The sequence below is a fragment of the Silene latifolia genome, unplaced genomic scaffold (genome assembly GCF_048544455.1).
Source record: "Silene latifolia isolate original U9 population unplaced genomic scaffold, ASM4854445v1 scaffold_57, whole genome shotgun sequence".
Taxonomy (NCBI): domain Eukaryota; kingdom Viridiplantae; phylum Streptophyta; class Magnoliopsida; order Caryophyllales; family Caryophyllaceae; genus Silene; species Silene latifolia.
The window spans coordinates 2,116,404-2,141,620 of record NW_027413480.1 but is presented as its reverse complement, the minus strand read 5'-3'; the positions used below and the strand labels follow the sequence as shown (position 1 = coordinate 2,141,620).

Genomic DNA, 25,217 nt, shown 5'->3' with positions numbered 1-25,217 from the left:
ATTCATAGGCTTAGCATTTCATCAAATATAACATGTGCATGTATTAAGATCAAAACAAGCAAGCAAATAAGATATGAAAGCATATTGATTTAAGCATGAATCATTCCCCATGTTGGTTTCCCCTAATCACCCATTAAACCCTAGCTAAGAGACTACTCACTCATTATCATGTTGATCATGCTAGCAAGGTTGTCAATCATACCAACAATATGAAACATGATGAATAAATGAAAGTAATTAACAATTAATTAAAAAGGGATTAAGAGATTATACCTACTAATGATTCCAATAATAAAGCAAGAATAATAGAAGTACTTGAATCCTAGATTGAGAGGTTGTCAATCTCCCAATAATAACCCAAATAATCTTCAATTACCCAAAATAAAGGAAGAACAAGAGAGAGATTAAAGAACTAAAACTTGGATTAAAACTTGATTAATACTTGATTACAATATTGAAGAGAGATTTGATTGATATTAACTACACTAATTATTGATAAGAAGAACATGCTCCTCTAATTAGCCTAATGGGGTATTTATAGTGAAAATTAGGGAGGATGCATTAGGGTTAACTAAGGGCTAAACTAGTAATTACACTTTTTAAGTTGAGCAAGGAGGACCCGGTATTTTCTAAGAGAAGGGCTTCTCTTTTCGTAGCTTGAAGAATGAAATCCGTGCTTTGTCGCAGAATCCGTGGGATTAGAGTCGGACGGCCGGATTTGGGCGGTGCAATCCGAGCGGATTCAGGAGAGGGACGCTCGGATTGTTGAGGGGGAATCCGAGCGGATTCCAAGGAGGGACGCTCGGTTTGTTGAGGCCGGACGGACGGATTGTCCGCAATCCGTTCGGATTGTTGGTCAGCGTCAATTCTTCTTTTTCTTCCCTTTTCTTCATAAATTCCTTGGGGATTTCCTTGGGGACGCAAGGATCCTTTCTCAACATTGTTCTTCTACTATGATATGTACAAAGGCCTTCTAGTCTTGTCTCTTCTTGATGCTTGGTCATTGAATACAATCAATTTAGCCTCGTTTTGCCATGAAAATGCAAGATTCTTACTCCTTTCCTACCAAGGGATCAAAATCTCAAAGAATATGCAAAACAAAGAACTAAAGATAAGAAATGACCCAAATAGGCACTAAAAAGCATGGAAACAATGGTAATTCGGGGGCTAAATATGCGCTAATTATGGTCACATCAAATATCCCCAAACCGAACCTTTGCTCGTCCCGAGTAAAGAGGTGACAAAGACTAGGACCAAAACTAACCTATCCTAATAATAATAGCCGATATGAGACAATTAGCGGGTCTCACTCCGCCCTTCAACTCACAACAAGACAACCATGAGGTAGGATGCCTTCTTGCAAGGCAAGGTGGGTCTTGCCAAAATGGCGACACATCCAAACATTAAAGCACATAAAATCAAGTAATGGATGCATCTACAAAAGAATAGCCACTTTCCTCATCTAAGTGGCGAAAATTATCTACAAGGGAAGCAATTCAAGGGTACACAATCCTTCATAGATGCAATTTGTTCAAACTACTAAGCCTAGAAGGATACCAATAAATCACCTCCAAGTTGTGTCAAGCTAGGGTACCTTTGTCCTCAATCGTTAAATGCTTTTGTCAAGAATAGACTCCTTATGGTGTTAGAAACACTGGAGGATCGCGGAATTCCCCCTCTTGCCTAGACAAGAAGAAGGGTCGTCCCCTCTCTACCATGCACAAAAATGGATACGATGGATAAAGGGATCAATAGATATTTGAGTTTCACTTTGGGAGTTTGCTTTTTTTTTTTTTTTTTCCCCCCAATTTCATGTGGCATTTGACATTTGAGAACACTTTCTTTTTGCCATTTCTTTTTGATTTTTGGCATTTCAACACTTGACAACTTTTTTGCATTTCTTTTTGAACATTTTCAAAGTCACCCCAATTAGTAACGAGGGTGCCTTGTATTTGAAGCTTAGGAGTTCTATTTTTGCTCCTCTTTTCATTTGATGCATTTTTGCAAACTTTCTTTCATTTTTCATTTCTTTGAACTCAAATTGATTTCTTTTTGTTTTGTGCCCATTCCTTTTTATTGACAAAAATATGGTAGAACATGGATTAATGATAGATGTATGCATGGTTTCAAGGGTCACCTTGGAATAAACGGTAGCCAAGGAGTTATCACACCACAAGGTACTCTTGACTAGGCCTTAATCCATGGGTCAAAGGATACTAGCATGACACATCCTAGGGTGTTTTACAAGTATTCTAACAAGCAAAGTCTTAAGAACAAAAAGCATCTACTAGGGCCTATGTACACTTGTCAAGCTTCCCAAATAGACGGTTTCGCAAAATTTTTCTAACCATGCAAACTACATGCCATGATGCAACTAACATATAAACATCCTAATGCATATGATTCTACCAACTAATATGCCATATAAACTAAATGCAATCCTAAGTTCACATTGTTATACCGCATCAATCAAAATAAAGCCACATAGTCATTAACATAAAGAGGAAAAAGGAGATTGGAAAGATCATACCATGCGGTCTTCAATATTCTCATGTCTCGGATGTGGCGTAGTCAATCAAAGTGAACAAGGATAAAACAAACACAATATATACAAGACAATATATACAAGACAATAAATACAAAGGAAATGAACTTGTTTTTGGTTTTTCAATTTTCAAATTTTTATGATTTTTGAAATTTTTCAATTTTTATGGGTTTTTGAATAAAAGTTAAGTGTTAGAATTCCCATCCCCACACTAATATGGGCATTGTCCTCAATGGCCAAAATGATGGAAATTATGCAAAGATGATGCATGATTTCTATACTAAATGCAATTCTACACTAAGCTATACTACATGATGCATGCTTTTTGTTATGACGGAGAGGATAATTTAGATTACCTCCCGTTGTGTATGCATTAACTTCCCCAAACCAAATAAGACACTATTGCTAATGTCAAAGCATTGGGGTAGTTCATGCACACACTATGCTATGCATGAAACTAGATTGTCATTTTGGATTTTACAAATGGGAACAATAAAGAACACCTCAATGGTACCGAGGTGTGAGTCCTTTGATGTTGCTAGGACTAAACCAACAATGATCAAAATGAAATAAAATACAAAGAGATATAGACAAACCGTGGGAGAGTAGGAATCTCCAAGGCTTGCTAGTCCTCCATCATGCTATCATCATCATCACTTCCCTTATGAGAAGTGGTCACATTGCCACTTTCCTTGGCACTTTCTTCTTCACTTTCTTCCTCATCTTGTTCATCATCATCTTCACCATCTCTTTCTCCATCTCCACTTGCTTCTTCCTCAATATTATCATCAATTTCTTCACCATTTCCAACAACCTCATTGTCTTCCACCACGTCCCTAGATGCACCCGGAAACAAGGCTTCTTTATCCGCCCAACTAGGCAAAGGACAAGATGGATCAAGGAGTCCTTGCCTAGCTAAATGTAGGAGGGGAGGATATTGAGCCAAATAAGCATTCTTCCGATCTTCATAAGCTTGCTTGTGCATTGCTTGCATAAGAAGAGTGACATAGTCTTTCCCAATTTCAACTCCTTGCGGTTTGAACTCTTCATACACAAAGGGGTAAGGCGGTATAACAATGGAAGAGGAGGGGGTTTCATGATCACCCTTTTGTTGTTGAATGATGTACTCGGCTTCTTCGGATAGGGGAAGTAGATAGTTGGTCCGGTGGACACTTAGACGACAAATCTTCGCGGGTAAAGTGAATGATCAAGCCTCACTAGTAAGCCATCCATACTTGGTGTCAAGGGGGTTTTGAGCAACCCACTTGAACTTGTTAATCATGATAGGCATATCAATAAGATGGCCACCTTCCTTTGCCTTGTACTTGCTATCCTTATTGAAATTAGGATCAAAGTGCTTGGCTAGGACCGTGACTAGGCCGCCATTAACAATAACGGTTGTACCCTTCTTCCCACTATCAACATGGAGCCATCTATCAACCAATAGCCTCAAAGAATTGAAAGGCTTGATATGGATTCTTCCGACATTCAAAGCCGATTCAAGGAGAATAAAATCAAGTCTTGTGAAATGATTGGTGTCTTTCCTAGCAATTATGGTATTTCCCACAACTTTGTGCCATACTCTTATGCCCGGATGATGGACCAAAAGAGCACGACAAGCATGAAAATCATCAAATTTCTTCCCGGAGATTGCCTCCCAAAGAGGCTCGGGTCATACTTTCCATAATGCTTAAGATATCTCGATTCATCGCTAAGACCCAAAATTTCACCTAATTCCTTAAAGGTAATGCGTCTACTAATGTTAGCTAGACGAAACTCAAGATTTTCCCTATCCTAAACTTTGGTAACTTTTAAAGAACTTAAGAATTCCAAGACAAGGGAAGGGTATGTTGATTCCTTTGTTTCAAACAATTTCTTCAAACCCATGGCATTGAAAAAGGCTTTTGTTTGTTCAAGAACACCCAATTTCTCCAAAGCATCTTTACATATGAATTTGGTGGATTGAATTGATTTCATAGCAAACTTGGCAAATGTCTTTCTATGGGTATCGGAAATAAAAGTTACCTCCGGATAATGCAAGAGTTGATCGATTACCGGAGTAGAAGGTGATGCTCCCATAGAAGTTTGTTGTTGTTGTTGTTGTACTTCCAAGTTTGGTGTTGCTACCACCATTGCCAAAGCTTTCTTTGTTTGGAGAGCTTTTTGCCTTTGAGAGAGAGCCTTTGCCTTTGGTGCCTTTGTTGCTCCCTTTGTTGCACCCTTAGTCCTTGCCATTTGATGAACTAACCAAGAAAAGAATCAAAAATCTTCAATTTGTAGAATGCCCAAATCGATTTGAAGGTGAAAGGCTTTGCCTTTATGAAATCAAAAATCGACTCAAAGGTTGAAGATTTTGTTCTTGGTTTTGATTTTTATTGAAGATGGAGTGATTGATTTGTTGTTTGAAGGATGGTTTGATTTGATTTTGGTGGATTTTGTTGAGGGTTTTTGTTTTTGTGATGGAGAGGATGAGGGTTTTGATGTTGTGGGTAGTGTTTATGAATGAATGAATGAAGGAATGAAGGTGGGAGGGTATTTAAAGAAGTCGAAATTTTCGAAAACGCAGGGGCAATCCATGCGGATTAGGCCCAATCCGTGCGGATTCTCGCAGCTTCAAAATTTTCGTAAGCTCGCCTAAAGACGGGCGGATTCTCGGGAATCCGCTCGGATTCTTCTGTGATGGGACGGGCGGATTTGTTTGCAGGGACGGACGGATTTCACCCGAGAAATTTCTTTGTTTTCTTCAAATTGCAAAGACGGGCGTCTTCTTCACAAGACGGACGGATTCTATGAGACGGGCGTCTTTCCGTAAATCCGCTCGGATTCTTCAACATCAAGAAATTTTCAATTTCAGCTCACTCAGACGGGCGTCTTCTCGGCAGGACGCTCGGATTCTCGTAGACGGGCGGATTCTCGGAATCCGCTCGATTCTTCCTTGTTGTACACGGATTCAGCCACCCGTGCATAATGCATTACCCTTTACCATTCTTCCATTCTTCTTCATTTCTTGTGTTCTTCGTTGTGGGGGCATTACTAAGGCATGGATAGCCTAGGCAATTCCCATCCCCACACTAAGGTAAAGCACTACACATCAATTGAAATCGTTAGTCCCTCCCTCACTTCTCTCTTACATGACAATTATTTTGATCAAAGTAAATAAAAATCCAAAAATGACAAAAATGCAATACAAGAATTGAAATGTAAGTTAGGGAGTTAGAAATATTTACAAATGGTGGTTTAGGAGGACTCCACCAAACTCTCATTCTTGATGAGATGTCAAGGGGGCATGTTCAAGGTGTTGTTGATGTTGCTCAACACCTTGAAGAAGTAATCAAAAGCTTGTTCATTATTGTGGTAGAGGTCCTCAATAGACCGTGGCTCTTGTTGTTGATCATGATCGATGGCATGCCCAATGTAGGGATTAAAAATCCCTTCAAACTCGTCGTCCCAAAGACCACAAACTTCATTGAGTTGATCATTGAAAATCTCTTGCTTAGATGGAGACAACTCTCCCAATTTCTTCTCTTGGCCAATGAGGCCATCCTCTTCTTCCTTGGTTGATTTTGATGAGCTTTGCAAGCTCTCCTTGTCACAATTCACTTGCTCTTTGAATGGAGCATCTTCAATTTTCTTCCTCCATTGGAGTTCCGATTTCTTCCTTTCATCTTTTCGGCTATAATGATCAATCATGAAACATGGCTCATGTAAACGAGGAGCTCTCATGGTTTTGTCAAGATTAAAAGTTATGCTTTCATCTCCCACTTCTAGAGTGAGCTCTCCATGTTTCACATCAATCACCGCACCCGCGGTGTGTAGGAAAGGTCTTCCTAAGATGATTGGAATGTTGGAATCTTCCTCCATATCAACAATGACAAAGTCTACCGGGATGAAAAACTTCCCAATTCGCACGGGGACATCTTCCCATATCCCTAATGGTGTCTTCGTCGATCTATCGGCCATTTGGAGTGTGATATTGGTGCATTTAAGCTCTCCCATTCCCAACCTTTTACTTATCGAGTACGGCATGACACTCACACTAGCCCCTAGATCACATAAGGCTTTGTTGATCGTCGTGTCGCCAATGGTACACGGTATTGAGAAGCTTCCCGGATCCTTTAACTTTGGAGGTGAACTCCCTTGAAGTATTGCACTACTCACCTTAGTGAAGGCGATAGTCTCAAGTTTCCGGATCGACTTCTTCTTTGTGAGGATATCTTTCATGTACTTTGCATAGGCCGGTACGTGATTGATTAATTCCGTGAAAGGAATTGAGACTTCTAAGTTCTTCACAATCTCCATGAACTTTCCAAGTTGATCATCAAATTTTGGCTTGGCTTGACGACTTGGAAAAGGAAGTCTAATCACAATGGGCTCCTTCTCTTTGGCCTTGTCTTCATTTTTCCTTGAACTTTCTTCTTTTGATGATTCCCCTTCTTTGGGGCTTTGCACAACAACTTCATTTTCACTAGCTTCCACAACTTCATCCTCAACTTGCTTCTTCGGTGCCTCATACCTTGTACCACTTCTCAAGTGAATGGCACTAACCGTTTCATGTCTAGGGGGATTACTTTGAGGTGGTAATTGCCCCTTTTGTCTTTGTGAGCTTGAAGATGCTAGTTGAGTCAATTGTGTTTCCAACATCTTGGTGTGAGCTAGAATGTTGTTGATGGTGGTGTCTTTTGCTTGGCTATCTTTTTGCATTTGAGTGAAAAATTCTTGTTGATTCTTTTGCATTTGGAGGACCGCTTTTTGGACATCAAAACCTTGGTCATTTTGGTGATTGTATGGATTTTGATTTTGGTAACCTTGGTTTTGATTGTAAAAGGGTCTTTGATTTTGATTCCTCATAGGTGGTGGAGTGTATGTTGTTTGAGGGTTTTGAACATTTTGGCTTTTGTATGAGAGATTTGGATGGAACTTGGTGTTTTCATTGTAAAAATTTGAATAAGGGGTACCACTTTTGTAAGCTTGGAAAGCATTAACTTGTTCGGTTGTTCCCCTACACTCACTTGGGTCATGACCCAAAGTTCCACAATTCTCACATATCCCACTTGGGATTGATGAGGATGTCGTCATGGCATTGACATGATGCTTTGATGATTTCGAGTTTTCCTCAAGTCTAGCCATAGCTTGTTCAAACTTCAAGTTGATTGTGTCAATGTGAGCACTAAGTTGAGCACCCAATTGAGTAACGGAGTCTACTTCATGCTTTCCTCCTCTAGTAGCCTTGCGAGGTCTACTATATTGTGAATTATGGACCGCCATTTCCTCAATCTTGTTCCATGTTTGATTGTCATCAACTTCGGTGAACATTCCATTTGATCCCATATTGAGAATGTTCCTAGAATCTTCATATAAACCATTCCAAAATTGTTGCACTAAAAACCATTCGCAAGTCCATGGTGAGGACATGAGCGACAAACACCTTTGAACCGCTCCCAAGCTTCATACAAAGATTCTTCATCCCTTTGCTTAAAACCCGTAATTTGAGCTCTTAGCATGTTAGTCTTTTCCGGTGGGTAGAATTTTTTGTAGAAAGCTAGAGCTAACTTCTTCCAAGAATCTATTCCAAGGGTGGCCTTATCAAGGCCCTTCAACCATTGCTTTGCGGTGCCGATTAACGAAAAAGGAAATAAGACCCATCTAATTTGGTCTTGAGTCACGCCTGTTTGAGAGATAGCATCACAATAATCGCAAAAGGTTTCCATATGAGAATGAGGGTCCTCACTAGGCATTCCCCCGAATTGGCTCCTCTCAACTAGTTGGATGAAGGCGTACTTGGCAATAAAATTACCGGTGAGATGTTGCGGTGTAGGAGTACCATTTGGTAGATTCTCCTCGGTGGGTATAGAGTGTGACGAGAATTTAGGCATTGTAGGTGGATTTTGTGTGGTATTGTTTAATGGGTTCTCTTCTCCTTCTATTGAGAAAGGATTGACAAACTCACTAGTGGGTTGAACAACTTCACCAACACCTCTCAAATTCCTCCTAACAAGTCTCCTATTATTCCTCAAGGTTCTTTCGATTTCACGGTCAAAAGGTAACAAATCACTTTGTAACCTTCTAGACATGCAAAATATCAAACAACTCGAAAACAATTAGAACAAACCTTGAGGAGTTTTACTTCCCCAAGGTGAAAAAGACACAACTAATAACAATAAAAGAAATCTTAAATCAATTAAACACCGTCCCCGGCAACGGCGCCATTTTTGATCGAGGCCATTTCGTGTTCACAATTAAGTATATGTGGTCGTTGGTCAATGGTCGATACAAAACACAATTTATACTTCACAAACAACTCTACAATTAGTAAAGAGGCAAGTAAAGGTCGGATCCCAAGGGACGGGTATTGAAATGAGAATTCTATTGCAACTAGTAGTGTCTAGGGGTGTCACAAATTGAGTTGGTGTAGAAGGTTACTAAACTAGAATAACAATGAAAATAAACAAGCAAGATGAATAAAAAGGGGTTTAAACAATTGATTAAAATCACTAGGGTGTCATGAGGTCATAGGGGAATCATGGGATATGATCATACAAACATGTTCTCAAATTATAAGCAAGCAATTATTGTTGTGATGGATTGAGTTGGGTTATATCTTACAATCCTAGGAAAGTTTGGGTCCCGGAGCCGAATCGATTAGATTGTACAACACCTACAAGTCGACTTAATCTTTCCTACTCAACACATGCATGGTCTAACAAGACTCGAGTTGGGTTATGTCTTACAAGTCTCATTGAAAAGATAGAAGATGATAGTAAATGCAAGGATTCATAGGCTTAGCATTTCATCAAATATAACATGTGCATGTATTAAGATCAAAACAAGCAAGCAAATAAGATATGAAAGCATATTGATTTAAGCATGAATCATTCCCCATGTTGGTTTCCCCTAATCACCCATTAAACCCTAGCTAAGAGACTACTCACTCATTATCATGTTGATCATGCTAGCAAGGTTGTCAATCATACCAACAATATGAAACATGATGAATAAATGAAAGTAATTAACAATTAATTAAAAAGGGATTAAGAGATTATACCTACTAATGATTCCAATAATAAAGCAAGAATAATAGAAGTACTTGAATCCTAGATTGAGAGGTTGTCAATCTCCCAATAATAACCCAAATAATCTTCAATTACCCAAAATAAAGGAAGAACAAGAGAGAGATTAAAGAACTAAAACTTGGATTAAAACTTGATTAATACTTGATTACAATATTGAAGAGAGATTTGATTGATATTAACTACACTAATTATTGATAAGAAGAACATGCTCCTCTAATTAGCCTAATGAGGTATTTATAGGAAAAATTAGGGAGGATGCATTAGGGTTAACTAAGGGCTAAACTAGTAATTACACTTTTTAAGTTGAGCAAGGAGGACCCGGTATTTTCTGAGAGAAGGGCTTCTCTTTTCGTAGCTTGAAGAATGAAATCCGTCTTTGTCAAGCGGAATCCGTGCGGATTAGAGTCGGGACGGCCGGATTTGGGCGGTGCAATCCGAGCGGATTCAGGAGAGGGACGCTCGGATTGTTGAGGGGGAATCCGAGCGGATTCCAAGGAGGGACGCTCGGTTTGTTGAGGCTGGACGGACGGATTGTCTGCAATCCGTTCGGATTGTTGGTCAGCGTCAATTATTCTTCTTTTCTTCCCTTTTCTTCATAAATTCCTTGGGGATTTCCTTGGGGACGCAAGGATCCTTTCTCAACATTGTTCTTCTACTATGATATGTACAAAGGCCTTCTAGTCTTGTCTCTTCTTGATGCTTGGTCATTGAATACAATCAATTTAGCCTCGTTTTGCCATGAAAATGCAAGATTCTTACTCCTTTCCTACCAAGGGATCAAAATCTCAAAGAATATGCAAAACAAAGAACTAAAGATAAGAAATGACCCAAATAGGCACTAAAAAGCATGGAAACAATGGTAATTCGGGGGCTAAATATGCGCTAATTATGGTCACATCATATATATGATAATCACATTCATTGTTTTCGTATTCATGCTTTTATGAATTTTTTGTTTAGTGTGACTAAATTTTAATACCTTGTTTATCTGAATAAGTTGTGGAGACAATGTTGAACACTATTCAAGTGAATAAGATGAACATTGTATTTTGTCCCTAGTCACTTAATGAGGTGACGTCTCAGAGTGACTAGATTGTAAGTCGATTGATGGTTGTTCAACACCATAAGGTCATATGTGATGACTGGTCGATTACATAGGCAGAGTGTGTGACACTTTGCCGGACAGTGACCACTTAGAGAGTCCCTAAGTTCTATTATAGACGCCTGGTCGTGGCGGGGATCTCTAAGATGTTCTAATGAGTCGATTCTTTTGACTGGAGACTATTATCTGAGCAGGTGCAGTTTCCTAGGTTGTGCCGTGAAAGGAGGCCAAAAGGGCATTTACTAGGTCATGGTGAGTTGTATTGTGCAATAGGATAGATAGGGCATAAAAGAATTGTCCATCAACGTTGGGTAACTATATCTCAAGGCCACTCGAGCAGTTAATGACTACAAATGCGTGGCCACGCTCAAAAGTAATCTGTGAGAGATTTTTCCGGTCAGGTAGTCACACTCCCGATCGAGAAAACCACTTGCGATGTGTTCATGTGCATGTGCGACCTGAAAGACACCTTGCATTGAGTGGGAGATTAAAACGGACAAGAGAATTGGTAGTGCACACCTTGTGTCGGACAAGTGGGAGATTGTTGGAGTTAGTGTCCTCCACAATAGTGCGTTAACATATTAAATCTCATTAATGGAATATCATCAGATATTTATTTATTTGATCCTCGTCAGTTGATTAACGTAAATCGATAACGGTTGGCTGATTAAAGTTTGACGTTATTGTCGTGAGATGGCGGTGATCAACTGACCCCTTTCGGTCACACCTATAGGAACGAACCCCAATTGATAACTAATTAATTGTATGAGATACAATTTATTTAGTCCCTTGATTTAAAGACTAAAAAGTTAGTCGATTATTTTTAGAGAGATTTCGAGTTGCGAACGCGAGGAGCGGCAGTTATTATTTAATTATGTGATAATTGAATAATAAATTTTGGGAGACGGGTTTTAGTTAATTAACTATTAATTTACTAAAATTGTACTAATTGATTAATGTGATTAATATTAGTACGTAAATAATATGTGTAGTGGTACACGTATATTTACGGAGTGAATTGGACGAATTAATTATGGAAGTATTTAAACATGAAACGATGTTTAAAATAAAAATTACACGTATTTGTGCGACAAATATAAGAACCAACATGGACCCGTAAATGGGCAAGTGGACCGTGTAAAATAAGAGTAGTGGATGATTACTCACATAATCATTTCACCTTATTTTGTATACTACCATAATTTATCTTATATAAGATTTTGCATGTGATGTAAGATGAAAAATATAAGACAAAATTTGTCCACTCCAACACTCCTTCCACCCGCCACTTTTCCCTTCCTTTATACTCCACCCTTTGTTCATTTCTACACTACATCATTTTTGATGATTTGCATGTGAACATAATATCTTCCTCTCTCTAAAATATTATTCATCTTTACTAAGTTTGTTAGTAAATAAATTTTATTACTAAGACTTGTTAGTAATATTATAAATAATATCAAGGGTTCAATATTAACAAGTTCTAGTTCAATACTTATTATTATTTTTGGGTAAGTTCTTGGGTACAACAAGAAGGAGATCTTCTCTTTGAAGATTAGTAAGGAGGATCATCCATTTGGAATAAGCTCAAGAACAAGCTAGTAAGGTGAACTAGTTTGTGCCCTTTTTACCACAAAATCAATGTAAGGAAATTGTTTTTGTTTATACTTTCATTTTTATGCTTTGATATTAGCATGCATGTTACATAGATCACCTAAATGACAAATTATGAGATAATTTAATTTTATTAGAGAGTCTAATATGGATTTATGATCTTTCACTACAGTCTAAGCACAAGATGTTAACATGCCTGACTCTTAACTACAAACTAAGCACAAGTTATAGAGATTTAAGTTTGAGAGAAAACTCAGGTTTAATATTCATCAAAAGCTGCCTGAATGCAGTTGGAGGAAAGGCCCTTATATAGGCCTTCCTCTTGGAATTTTGTTACAAACTTTAACCTAGAAGTCTCATCCAAGGGCTAGGATTAGTTCTTAGGACATAACTAAAGTACTGAAAATATTTTACAATGATGACAAAATGATTTAAAGGAAACTGCAATAAAACAACAGAAAGTCTGCACTGATAGTGACATGTTGCTTCCTAGGCTGCTGTGTTGCTTTGGCTGGGAGTATAAGGACGAATGGGTGCAGTAGAAGCCTTGACTTTGGCTCCTAGGTGGTATCTGAAATATGGAGAGACAAGCAAAAGCTTCCCAGCAACAGCTCCTTATTTGTTTAGCCAGAAATGGCAATATGCTTTATGCTTTATGTCCCTTTCAGCAGCTTGACTTTCAGTTTGATTTTCTCTTGATTGCAGTGTGAATTAAGCTTGACTCCTTAAGACTTTTCTAAGCTTAGTCGAACAAGGTTTCAGCTTGTCAGTGTGGCAGCTGGTGGTTGAGCTCGAAGTGGTACCTGTGATCTCCCAAAGTAGGCCTGACAGGGGTTGCTAATAGGGTAGGGTGACTGGGATTATTGCATGCTGCCTGATCAGTGTTGCCCTGGTCCCTGGCTCCTGCTGCAGCCTCCCCTGGTTGAACAGGGCTTGTCCTCAAGCCTGTAGCCTCCTCATCATCTAAATCATAGTAAGGACTGAGATCTCCCACATTGAAAGTACCATGTACTCCATAATCACCTGGTAAATCCACTTTGTAGGCATTTGATCCAATCTTTTCAACAATTTCAAATGGGCCATCAGCTCTTGGCATTAACTTATTCTTTCTCCTGGCTGGGAACCTTTATTTCCTCGGATGAATCCAGACCATATCTCCTGGCATGAACTCCTTCTTCCTTTGAGGGACCTTAGACTGCTTTTTATACCTTTCATTGGCCTTCTCAATTTGTTTCCTGACTGATTCATGTTGTTTTAGCACCTGGTCAACTCTGTCCTTAGCATCAAAGTTCATCTCCTCTCTTGGAACACTAGATAAGTCTAAGGGCATGAGTGGATTAACCTCATAGACTATCTCAAATGGAATATGACCAGTTGCAGCAGATGATGCCCTGTTGAATGCAAACTCATCTTGTGACAGTTTCAAATCCCAATCCCTTAAGGACTTGCTAACTATGCACCTCAGTATCCTCCCCAATGTTTTGTTTGTGACCTCAGTTTGGCCATCAGTTTGAGGGTGGTGAGATGTACTGAACAACAACTTTGTTTTCAGAAGCCTCCATAGGGTTTTCCAAAAATAACTCATGAATTTAGTGTCCTTGTCAGACACTATAGTCTTTGGTACCCCATGTAGCCTCACAATTTCCTGTAAACAGATCTCAGTAATACTGGCAGCATCCTCAGTCTTCTTACATGCCACAAAATGAGCCATCTTGCTGAACCTATCAACAACTACCATCACAGAATCCTTGCCCCTCTGAGTCCTGGGTAAAACAACAATAAAATCCATGCTTACATCCTCCCATGGTCTATCAGGCATTGGTAGAGGAGTATATGGACCAGCTTGGAAAGAGCTCTTGGCTTGTTGACAGGCTGAACACCTTCTGAGAATGACTTGGACATCACTCATCATCCTGGGCCAATAGAACTAATCCTGAAAAATGTCTAATGTTTTCTGGACCCCAAGTGACCTCTCAAGCCTCCTAAGTGAACTTCCCTTATCAGCAGATCCCTGTAAGAACCTCTAGGCACACACAACTTGTTGCCCTGGAACAAGAACCCTTCCTGCAAGAGATACACGCTCCCTGGGATCTTCTGTCCCTCAGTTTGAGTTATCCATTCTTCTGAAAAATCAGGATCTTCCTTGTACATTTCTTTCATAAACTCAAACCCAAGGACTTTGTTTCCCATGACTGACAGTAAGGAGTGCCTCATGGACAATGCATCAGCCACTACATTTTGTTTCCCTCCTTGTATTTGCTAGAAAAAGTGAATTAATACAAGAACTCCACCCCACTTAGTATGCCTGTGACTCAATTTGTGTTGACCATTGATATATTTTAGTGCCTCATGGTCTGGATGCAACACAAATGATTTAGGCTTCAGGTAATGATTCCAGTGCATCAGGGCTATGATGATAGCATAAAACTCCTTATCATAGGTAGAGTATTTCAGTTTAGCTCCATTTAGCTTCTCACTGAAATAGGCTACTGGTTTCTGAGCCTGAACTAAAACTGCTCCAATGCCAACTCCACTGGCATCACACTCCACTTCAAGTAGCTGATCAAAATCTGGCAGCTTCAGGATAGGGGTTTCACACATCAACTTCTTAATTCTTTCAAAGGACTGCTGAGCATTGTCAGTCCATTGAAACTCTCCCTTCTTCATGCACTCAGTGATTGGTGCTACAACTGAGCTGAAGTTTTTAATGAACCTTCTATAAAAGGAAGACAATCCATGGAATCCCCTAACTTTATTGATTGTTTTAGGGACTGGCCAGGATTGAATTGCTGAGATTTTCTCCTGGTCCACTGATATACCCCTTCCAAATACAATGTAACCTAGAAAGGTCACCTCTTCAACCATGAAGGTGCACTTTTCTAGCTTGCCAAACAACTTTTGCTCCCTAAGAATCATAAAAACTACTTCAAGATGCCTGATATGATCTTCCCTGCTGCTTCTGTACACCAGTATGTCATCAAAGTACACTACAACAAACTGACCTAAGCATGGCCTCAACACTTCAGTCATCAACCTCATGAAAGTGTTGGGTGCATTTGAGAGGCTAAATGACATTATAAGCCACTCATATAACTCATGCTTTGTCTTGAAGCCCGTCTTCAATTCATCTCCCTCCCCGATTCTCACCTGATGGTACCCTTGCCTGAGATCAATTTTTGAGAAAACCTTGGCACCACTCAGTTCATCAAGCATGTCATCTAACCTTGGAATTGGGAATCTATACTTGACAGTAATATTGTTAATGGCTCTACTGTCAGTACACATTCTCCATGTTCCATCTTTATTAGGAACAAGCAATGTAGGGAGTGCACAAGGACTTAGAGATTCCCTAACAAAGCCTTTGCTTATGAGCTCCTCAATTTGGTGTTGTAACTCCTTGGTGGCTACTGGGTCACTCCTGTAAGCAGGCCTGTTAGGCAGTACAACACATGGTATAAGATCAATATGGTGTTCAATTCCCCTCAAGGGTGGCAGTCCACTAGGTAGTTCCTTTGGAAAAACATCCCTGAACTTATGGATCAAAGGTTCAATTTCTACAGGCAACTCTGAACCCTCTCTTTCAGTCACTTCCTTGGATAGTAGGATTAATACAGGTTGCTCCTGTTTTATTTCCTAGATCATGGCAGCCTCAGACAAGAACAGTACACCACTGATCTCTTCTAGCATGTTTGGACTCCCATAGTTCCTTTAATTTGGTGGTAAGGGGGTCATGGTGACCTTCTTACCTTCATGTTTGAAGCTATAAATATTCTCTTTCCCCTGATGAGTTGTATTCCTGTCAAACTACCATGGCCTCCCTAAAAGAATGTAGCAAGCATCCATGGGTACAACATCACACAGTACCTCATCCTTGTATACCTTCCCAATAAAGAATGGAACTAGACATTTTTTGTCAACCTTAACCTCTGCTTCCTTGTTTAACCATTTGAGTTTGTAAGGATTTGGGTGATCCTGAGTCAGCAGATTCAGCTTGTTGACCATGGTGATGGAAGCCATATTAGTACAACTCCCTCCATCTATGGTCAAGTTACAAACCCTTCCCTGAACTGTGCATCTACTCCTGAAGATCAGGAATCTCTGGTCAGCTTCTAAGGGTGCCTGTTGTGAATGAATAACTCTCCATAAGACCAAGTTGTGCCCTGTCTCAGGGTAAGCTACAACCTGATCTTGGCTTGATTCCTCCCCAGCTTCCATTTCCTCCAACACTAGGTTCTCTTCCTCTTCATACTCAACCAATCCTTCCCTTTCCCACTCTTCTACTTCCATTGCTGTCAGTGCTCTCTTAGAAGGATAATCCTTCTTGAACTGGCCATATCCCTGACATTGAAAGCATTTGATCTTTCGCTCAGTCACAGGTGGGTTGGTTTTCTTGTTCATGGAGGCTTTCCCTTTATCTAGTGTAGGTGGTGCAGCTGGTTTTGGTGTACTACCAATCCTGACACCAGTAAATGGTCTGAATGCAGGTCTAGGGGTAGTTTTAGACACTGCAGGCTTAGCCTTTCCCATTTTTTCAACTCTCAAGGATAGGTTAACCACATCATCATAAGACCACATGGGTTGCATCCTAACCTTTGTAGCAATATTCTTATCAAGACCCTCTAGAAACCTAGCAATCTTTTGCTCAGGCTTTTCATTAATCTCACTTTGCAGGGTTAACTGCTCAAACTCCCTCAGGTAAGTCTCAACTGGTCTCTCATCTTGTCTAAGTTTGGACAGTTTAATAAAGAGATCTTGAGTGTAATCCTTGGTGACAAATTTACTCAACATCTTTTTCTTAAGTTTAGACCAAGACATAAGTGGTTCTTTTCCTTCCCTAGTCCTTTGGTGTTTCAGGTTATCATACCAAAGAGAAGCATATCCCTTTAGTTTCAAGACAATAACTTTAAATGCCTTAACATCAGTGTAACCTTTATACTCAAAATTTTTCTCAATATCCCTAATCCATTCAAATAAATCATCAGGATTTAGGCTACCAGAAAATTCAAGGATTTCTACCTTTAAATGTTTGTCTGTGTGCTCAGGGACCTCCTCTTGTGTTCTGATGCTCTCCTCAGATTCTGATTCATATCCAGGTGGTGGTTGTCCTCTCCCTGCTCCCACAAAGAAGCCTCTGCCTCTACCTCTTCCTCTGGCAGGTGGTTGTCTTCTTGGATCATGGTTTGGAAACCTTTCCAACACTACATGGACAGCATTAATTAGTGTGTCCACATTTTCTTCGAGATTTTCTATTCTGGTTTCAATACCAGCAAGTCTCTCTTCACTAATGGTTGTTTTTGTATTTTTATTGTAGGTAGGGATAATGAACTCACAGTTTCTCTCAGCCCAAGACTAACACAAAGGTGGAATTGTGTTAAACCTTGCTCTGATTACCAAATTGGAGTGTCAAACCCCAGGCCTGACACAAAGATTGAGACTTTAAATTAGCCTGACGGTTTTGGTGCTTTCAGGGTGTAATGGACTTTCCGAGTTTGAATAAAAATACCAAATGGCCTGCTAAAATCATGAATTTTGGTGACAAGCTAGTTAAATGAGTAAACTAATTCTGATTAAAATTTCAGGAATTTTGAAGCATTCTAAGTATTTTTAGTAAATTAATTAAAGTTGCCTGACAGAAGAAAATCAGGCAAATTGACACAGGATTGATATTGAGACTGAACAAGGAACAAGGGATATAATTATCAACTCGAATCCCACAGAACACTCACAGGGAAGCAAGCTAAAAATTTGGAGAGCTTAAACTGGAATTTATCACAACCAAGCACAGATATATACCAACTCAAGTTAACAGCAAGACCAAACAACCCACAGTCTGAGCACATGATTGAATGAACCTTACTAACAGACTTTGTTCAACGCCTACAGTCTAAGCACAAGATGTTAACATGCCTGACTCTTAGCTATAGACTAAGCACAAGTTATAGAGATTTAAGTTTGAGAGAAAACTCAGGTTTAATATTCATCAAAAGCTGCCTGAACGCAGTTGGAGGAGAGGCCCTTATATAGGCCTTCCTCTTGGAATTCTGTTACAAACTTTAACCTAGAAGTCTCATCCAAGGGCCAAGATTAGTTCTTAGGACATAATTAAATTACTGGAAATATTTTACAATGATGACAAAATGATTTAAAGGAAACTCCAATAAAATAACAGAAAGTCTGCACTGATATTGACATGTTGCTTCCTAGGCTGCTGCGTTGCTTTGGCTGGGATTATAAGGACGATTGGGTGCAGTATAAGCCTTGACTTTGGCTCCTTGGTGGTATCTGAAATATGGAGAGACAAGTAAAAGCTTCCCATCAACAACTTCTTCTTTGTTTAGCCACAAATGGCAATAAGCTTTATGCTTTATGTCCCTTTCAGCAGCTTGACTTTCAGTTTGATTTTCTCTTGATTTCAATGTGAATTAAGCTTGGCTCCTTAGGACTTTTCTGAGCTTAGTCGAATAAGGTTTCAGCTGGCTAGGGTGGCAGCTGGTGGTTGAGCTCGAACTGGTACCTGTGACCTCCCAAAGCAGGCCTGGCAGGGGTTGCTAACAGGGTAGCGTGACTGGGATTGTTGCCTGCTACCTGATCAGTGTTGCCCTGGTCCCTGGCTCCTGCTGCACTTTCTTAACAAATTCTCATTTGTTTATTTCATAACAAAAAATAATTAAATCTCGAAAGAATAAGGACATCTAGTCAACATACGAAATACTCTGAATATAAAGGAAGCAAGTTATATATATGAAATGGTTTTGCTAGCGGATTTTCTCAAGAAATTCAAACAAAAAAGGACATCATCATGTATTTCTCACACCTACACATCATAAGCGTTACATCTGAAAATGAACGCAGATATAGGAAGTTTAAGCAAATGTGAGCATAGAATAAGGAATAGAACACTGAGAAACGAAACGATACCTGCACAACTCTATGCCATTTTTGCTCCCTCTCTAGAGTAAACAAAACATTCTTAAGCGCAGCAATTGGAAAGTTGTGTTCTCATGCCACAAAAGTGTATAGCGCACCATAGATAGCATTTTTACTATCTTCTGGCTCTAAAAGCTGTCACTAAAGTGAATTTCAATACATCAATAATGGCATACTTCTCCAATAATAAAACCATCATCTATCCAACTTTAAAAACAACATAAAAGCACAATTACACTAGTACATACATATTACTAAAACAGACAATAGAGAATCAACAATTCATGAACAAAGTTAAGCCAGGTAAATCCACGACCATATCTTGGTATGGATTTAACCGATTTCTTAACATACTTATTGAATTACTTGATTGGGTTTCAATGTATGTTTCACCATGATAACTCCAACAAGAATAGTTCTCACGAAAGCCATTCATGTACAAGTGTAACTTAACAGAATCCACCTCCATATACGGTTATTCGAACAATTACAACAAGGGCATTTTAGAAACGCGTATTGTTTAAAATTATCTTGCCCACAATCAAAATTTATAAGTATTCACTCCAGCAACAAAATCTTCTTTAAGATAACCATCCTTGTCTAATCTATTGTCCATCCAATCTCGATCAATCTTCATGGATACTAGTCATATAAATTTGAGCAAAGAGAATTATAAAACAACAAAAGAGTGTTATGGACAAAGTAACCAAACTAATAAAAAGTCCATAATCATAATCAGAAGCACTACTAGTTGAATAGAAACATTAAGGAACATTTCCAACTTACTGGGAAAGTACTTGAACATACTACTTGAACATAAACAAAGAGGGAAACATGTTATGAGCAACAATAATTTACAACAAGGGTCTCCTAGCTATACAAAATTTGAACAGGCGGACATACCATTATATAACACTATTAACACCATATATACCCAATCAATGGACTCACAATCCCTAAAGGCTACTAAATTCAATGAATGCAGAATTAGATACTATATGTAAACTCCAAAATTTACCAACTAGATAAAATAAGCATACAAAGATGCCATTCAATTCTCACATTTGCAAACTAAACTTATGGATATAAATATTGTTTATAAATTTGAGAAAAGCAGAGAACCCACCTTAAAAGGATTGCTAAGATGAATGTGAAAATTGGAAAAAGGCGGCCTATAACAGATGCTAGTGAATGCACACAACTGCAACAAATATAGTCGACAATAATCAGTATAGCAGTAGAGCATGCGGGATGGAAAAGTCCAAAGATTATGTGCAAACAAGCAGTACAGTTAGCTAATTCAATATAGAACCTAATTAAACAAGATATACAAAATTAGGGACTCACCTTGTACTTATCACAAGAAGTACCGACAATAAGCACTGACCAGAACTGAGAACCTAGAGGTTGTCAACAATAATCGAATTAAGAAAGAAACACTAATTAATCAAAACATCACCACCCATACATTATTAATTACTGTAACAACTTTTATTCCACAAAATAATAATCTAATTAACTGAATCAAGTATATAATTTTGACGAAGATAACAAGAATTGTCGTTATTACCCCTAAATTCTATAACCCTAAATTTTGACGAAGATAACAAGAACTGAAAAGAGTAGATGAAATACCGGTAGAATGGATGTAAGAGGTGTGAAACAAGAAGATAATCCCCAATTCTATCAAATTTCATCGACTTTCCTTGTTCATTGTAAAATCCCCAAATTTCTAGGGTTTATCAAGTGTAAAAACCTCAAATAGGAAAACCAACCTGAAATTTTTAAAGAAACATCCAAATTTCTCTATTTATAACCGCAATTCGAATCCGTACATAATAAATCCCATAACTTTTGAGTTAAGTGTGTAAACCCTAGAAATTTTGAACCCGATAAGAAGGCAGAAGGTAATGATGCGGGCCATGCAGCCGACGACGTTAGTTAGGCGATTGGTGGCGGATGTTCTTAATTGAATGGCGGATCTGGTTAAGGGAGATGAGAGTATATATGAGAGTATGGTTAGAATAGGCGGTTGGGGATATTACTGGGTTTACGTTTTTTTTGTTAAACCTATTATTTTAATATTTTAATGATAAATTTAGATAACGGTTAATATAAGGAGCGTTCTCTATTCTATTTTTACATTGCGCTTACTTAAGACAAGCGTTCTCTGTACTGCAAGAGAACGGTTATTTAACTTAACCGTTCTCTATTAGGTGTTACTTATTCTTTTTTTTTTAGTAGTAGTGAACGTTTGCGGGTAAATTGCACATATGAAAATATTTGGGGTTAAATTGCAAATAATCCTAAACGTTTGGGGGCAATTTAGGAAATATTTATGTATATTGTAAATAGACTTTAGGAAATATTTCGTAATAATAAGGATGAGAGACGACAATCGATACCTGTAGAAGGGCGGTTGCAAAATGGATTCTCGTCATCTTCAGCAATTTGAAGTTTTAATTAAAATGCTAAACTGAATGAACAAATAAAGATTATAACTAGTTTTGTGACCCGTGAAATTCACGAGATGTTTTGTTTTTACTGTAATATTTTTAGTGATTTATATCATAACATACTACAATCAACTCAACTTATAGTTTCGTGTTATAGATTAAAACATTTAAGGGTTGTATAAAGTCAATTAATCTTTTGTACAACAGTTTAATTAATACACAAAACCATAATATTGTCAAACAAAGATCTCCAAAGATAAGCATAAAATTGTATCAACAATTCCAGAAATAACATAAAACACACGATTAAAATTGTTATGACAAAAATAACATTTTCCATCACCTATAATATTGTAGCTAATAAACTAATAAATTCCTGAACTAATAATTCTTAAGGAACAACTCGAACAACAACTGGATTATTAAGGCCTAATACTTCATCTATTAAAACAATATTATACAAAAATGTGTTATGTTATCTCCCCAAATTCTCCACCTTCGGCCATAAACTTCAAAATATGAAGTACTTCGACTATTTGCAACCCACTGCAACCCCCACAAAATTAATATAATGTTTAAAATAACCTACTTAAATAATACTGCCTCCTAAAATTTTAATATTATAGCCTTAAAAAAAGCAATAAACCATTACAAATTTATAATGTGTCAATAATAAAAAGTACAATTGAAAGAGGAAAAGACAAAATAATTAAGGCTAAAGCCCATTCACCTAATGCGAGCGTAGAATTTAGAGAGAGTGAGAGATTACGAGTTTATCATCGAATATGGCAGCTAAAGGACAGAATGTAAAAAATTATGACTTGTGGGTAATGGATTAGTAGAATTTGAAACCCAAACGTTATGAGTGATTAACAAATAAACTCTTCAGATCTATTCATTTAGTCGAATTTATGAGCATTTATTATTAGAGTATACATTTTATTTAGTCACTTTGTGTTCATGAAGTTTCTAGAGTATATCATTTTGTAGTCACTTTATAATTATGAAGTCTCTTTGTATTCTAGCCTTATAATACATTGTATTTGTATCTTGTACATACTATAAATATGTTAATACATTTCTCTACATATTCAAGGGGTCTTATTATATTTTGTATCACTTATCAACGCAAGTTAATGTATTCAATAGTTAATACACAAATGTGTAGATGAATAGTTTCTTTTTTAAGGAGATAATTTAAAAATGCTCAGAAATGCTTGAGTTAATTTTAATTTGTCAATTCACATTTGCCATGTCACATTTAACTTGCCATGCATGTCACCTTTGCCATGTCATATTTACTTTGCCACGTCACATTAATTAGATGTTTTATGTAGCCTTTTAATTAGATTTTATAGATGTTAGAAGGTATAATAAGCGTTCAAAACTTCACGTCTAATTCCTTATAGACTTTAGAGTATAGATTTATTGCATGTAGGTGCATGGATCCATGGAGGTATAAATGTGAATAGACCGTTTTACCCCCGATTTAAGTACTCCTTAACATTTACTTCTTTCCTTTTACTTTTTTACTTTTACTTTACAGTGTCATTACTCATCTTTCTACAAAGTAAAATTAGGTTAATTCCCCCAATTTGTTGAATAATCTCGTCTTAGATTATTAAAAATCAACATCAGCAAACCCAGATCGTACACCATCTTAGATTGGGGGAAAATTTTTACAGTGAAGATGAAGAAAAATAAGGGGGAAAGATTGATGAAAGTGTGAAAATAGAAACAAGGGAGTTAATATGTAACAGAGAATAGGTAAATGATTTAAATGAAGGGCAAAATAGGAAACTTATGTTAATATTAAAGGGGATCTTTAATCTTATAATACTCCACCGAATTTTTTTTTTTTTTTTTTTTTGCTACTCGAGTGAGACTCGGTATCAAATTTGAAAGAAATAGGTGTTTAAGGGCGTAATTTTCAAAAAAAAAATATATATAATGGGTTACAATTTCAAAGTTTTGGTAGGCTAAGATCGGGTTAAAAACATACAAAAGCACATAACGTTGTATTTTCTTGTTGTAATCCATGTTTTTTCCACCTTTTTTTTCGCTAAATGTAAAAGAAAATGAATAACGTACCTTTACCCGAGCAGCTAACCAATAAGTCTTTCCATACTCTTTAAAAAACCCCAACCTTTGTTACTGTAGCCAGAACAGTAACTTTTGCCATTTTTTCCCATTTTGCCCCTGGCTTTTTCCCCCTTATTTGCGTCTTTGTTATCATCTCGCTCATTTCTTTTTTCCTCTTCCCTGCTTCTCATTCTCCATTTCTTCTATATCAATCACCGTCGTTCCTCTTTTTTCATTTTCTTTTTCTTTTACTTTATTTTCTTTTTCGAGAAAGCAACTCACTTATCAGAGGAACAACAATGGCGATCACGAAGTCAATTCGTCTGATACGAAGTCGTTGCAGGAAGTTGCCCTAATTGTTGGTTCTAACTTGGGTTGATTATCGATTCTGAGTTAAATAAGCAATTTATTGTTTATTTTTGGGTTTTAATTGATTGCATGCAATGATTTGGGACTCTTTAAAGGTTTATTAAGTTGATTGATGCATTAATTTGGTTCAATTAAATTTCTTCTGGGTTAGTTGGGTGTTTAACTTTGATTTTTTCGATTATGGCATGAGCAGGATTATTGAATGTACGTTAATTTAGATAATTTAGGGTTTAGTTTTGGATTAAGATTGATTGCATGCAGTGATCTGGCCATTTTTAGAGGTTTAATTAGATTGTTATTGACTGTCGCGAATGAAGTGAGTCGGATTCTGGGTGACTTTTTTTTTACCGCTTTTGTCTTTTATATTCCAATCTGAATTCTTTGAGAGCTCCAATGATATAAACGAAGAGATAATGATAGCAGATATGAAACCAACAGTATATAAGGTGGCTATGATATTTATTCTCTATTATATATCTTTATGTCGTGTAACTTGCTCACACATTGAGAATGATTCAACATTGTTGAAAATGAAATGTCCTCTATTCCGGAGTCGTAGATCGGTGAATTATTTTCTCATTTTACATGTCTTATTGTTCCTTCTGTATGGATTACATTATTACTTATAGTGAATAACTAGGTGAAATTAGTGTAAAATACTAACCACTTTGGCGTAGAATTTTATCTTTAGTTCTTCATTTATAGATAGACATGTCAAATAGATCTAATTTTGACATCAGTTTTCTCTTCGCATGCTATGTTGCACCTAGTTTACATGGATACCCTCATGGATGATCGGGACGAACCTATCATACCATCAAGTTCCTCTTCTGAGTCTCCTTAATCTGACTGGTTATTAGCAAAGTTGCTGGCAGCAGCAGATAAATATGGTCTTGCTAGGCAGGCAGTTCTTGAATCTTCCTTGTGTGAGTAGCTAGGTGTATCCTTGGTCGGAGAGTTTTTAGCACTATCAGGCTGCTACAACACCACTGATCTAAAGGCTGGTTGTATAAGATATGCAGCTAAAAATCTTGCAGGTATCTTTTTTATAT

At 37.7% G+C, this 25,217-nt stretch overlaps 1 protein-coding gene and 1 non-coding gene across 2 annotated transcripts; one reads left to right on the top strand and one right to left on the bottom strand.

Moving 5' to 3' along the window:
• The first annotated feature begins 7,939 nt into the window (after positions 1-7,939).
• On the top strand, positions 7,940-8,046 carry LOC141639855 (small nucleolar RNA R71). The gene has a single exon (XR_012542717.1). It is a non-coding gene; the product is annotated as a small nucleolar RNA R71 (small nucleolar RNA).
• A 6,229-nt stretch (positions 8,047-14,275) lies between these two features.
• LOC141639787 (uncharacterized) lies at positions 14,276-23,896 on the bottom strand. Its single transcript, XM_074448834.1, has 7 exons — positions 23,861-23,896; positions 20,606-20,658; positions 20,385-20,459; positions 16,196-17,582; positions 16,078-16,149; positions 14,678-15,964; positions 14,276-14,590 (listed from the first exon to the last, which is right to left on the bottom strand). Exons 1-7 carry the CDS (start codon positions 23,894-23,896, stop codon positions 14,276-14,278), a joined length of 3,225 nt encoding a protein of 1,074 aa, XP_074304935.1.
• Positions 23,897-25,217: the final 1,321 nt, after the last annotated feature.

Bases quoted from the DNA above. Each gene is read 5' to 3' on its own strand.
- LOC141639787 (XM_074448834.1), bottom strand. From the start codon at position 23,896: ATGGCAAAAGTTACTGTTCTGGCTACAGTAACAAAG. The intron at 20,659-23,860 runs GTTGGGGTTTTT...GACAACCTCTAG, and splicing joins TTCTGGCTACAGTAACAAAG to GTTCTCAGTTCTGGTCAGTG. The intron at 20,460-20,605 runs GTGAGTCCCTAA...TATTTGTTGCAG, and splicing joins CTTCTTGTGATAAGTACAAG to TTGTGTGCATTCACTAGCAT.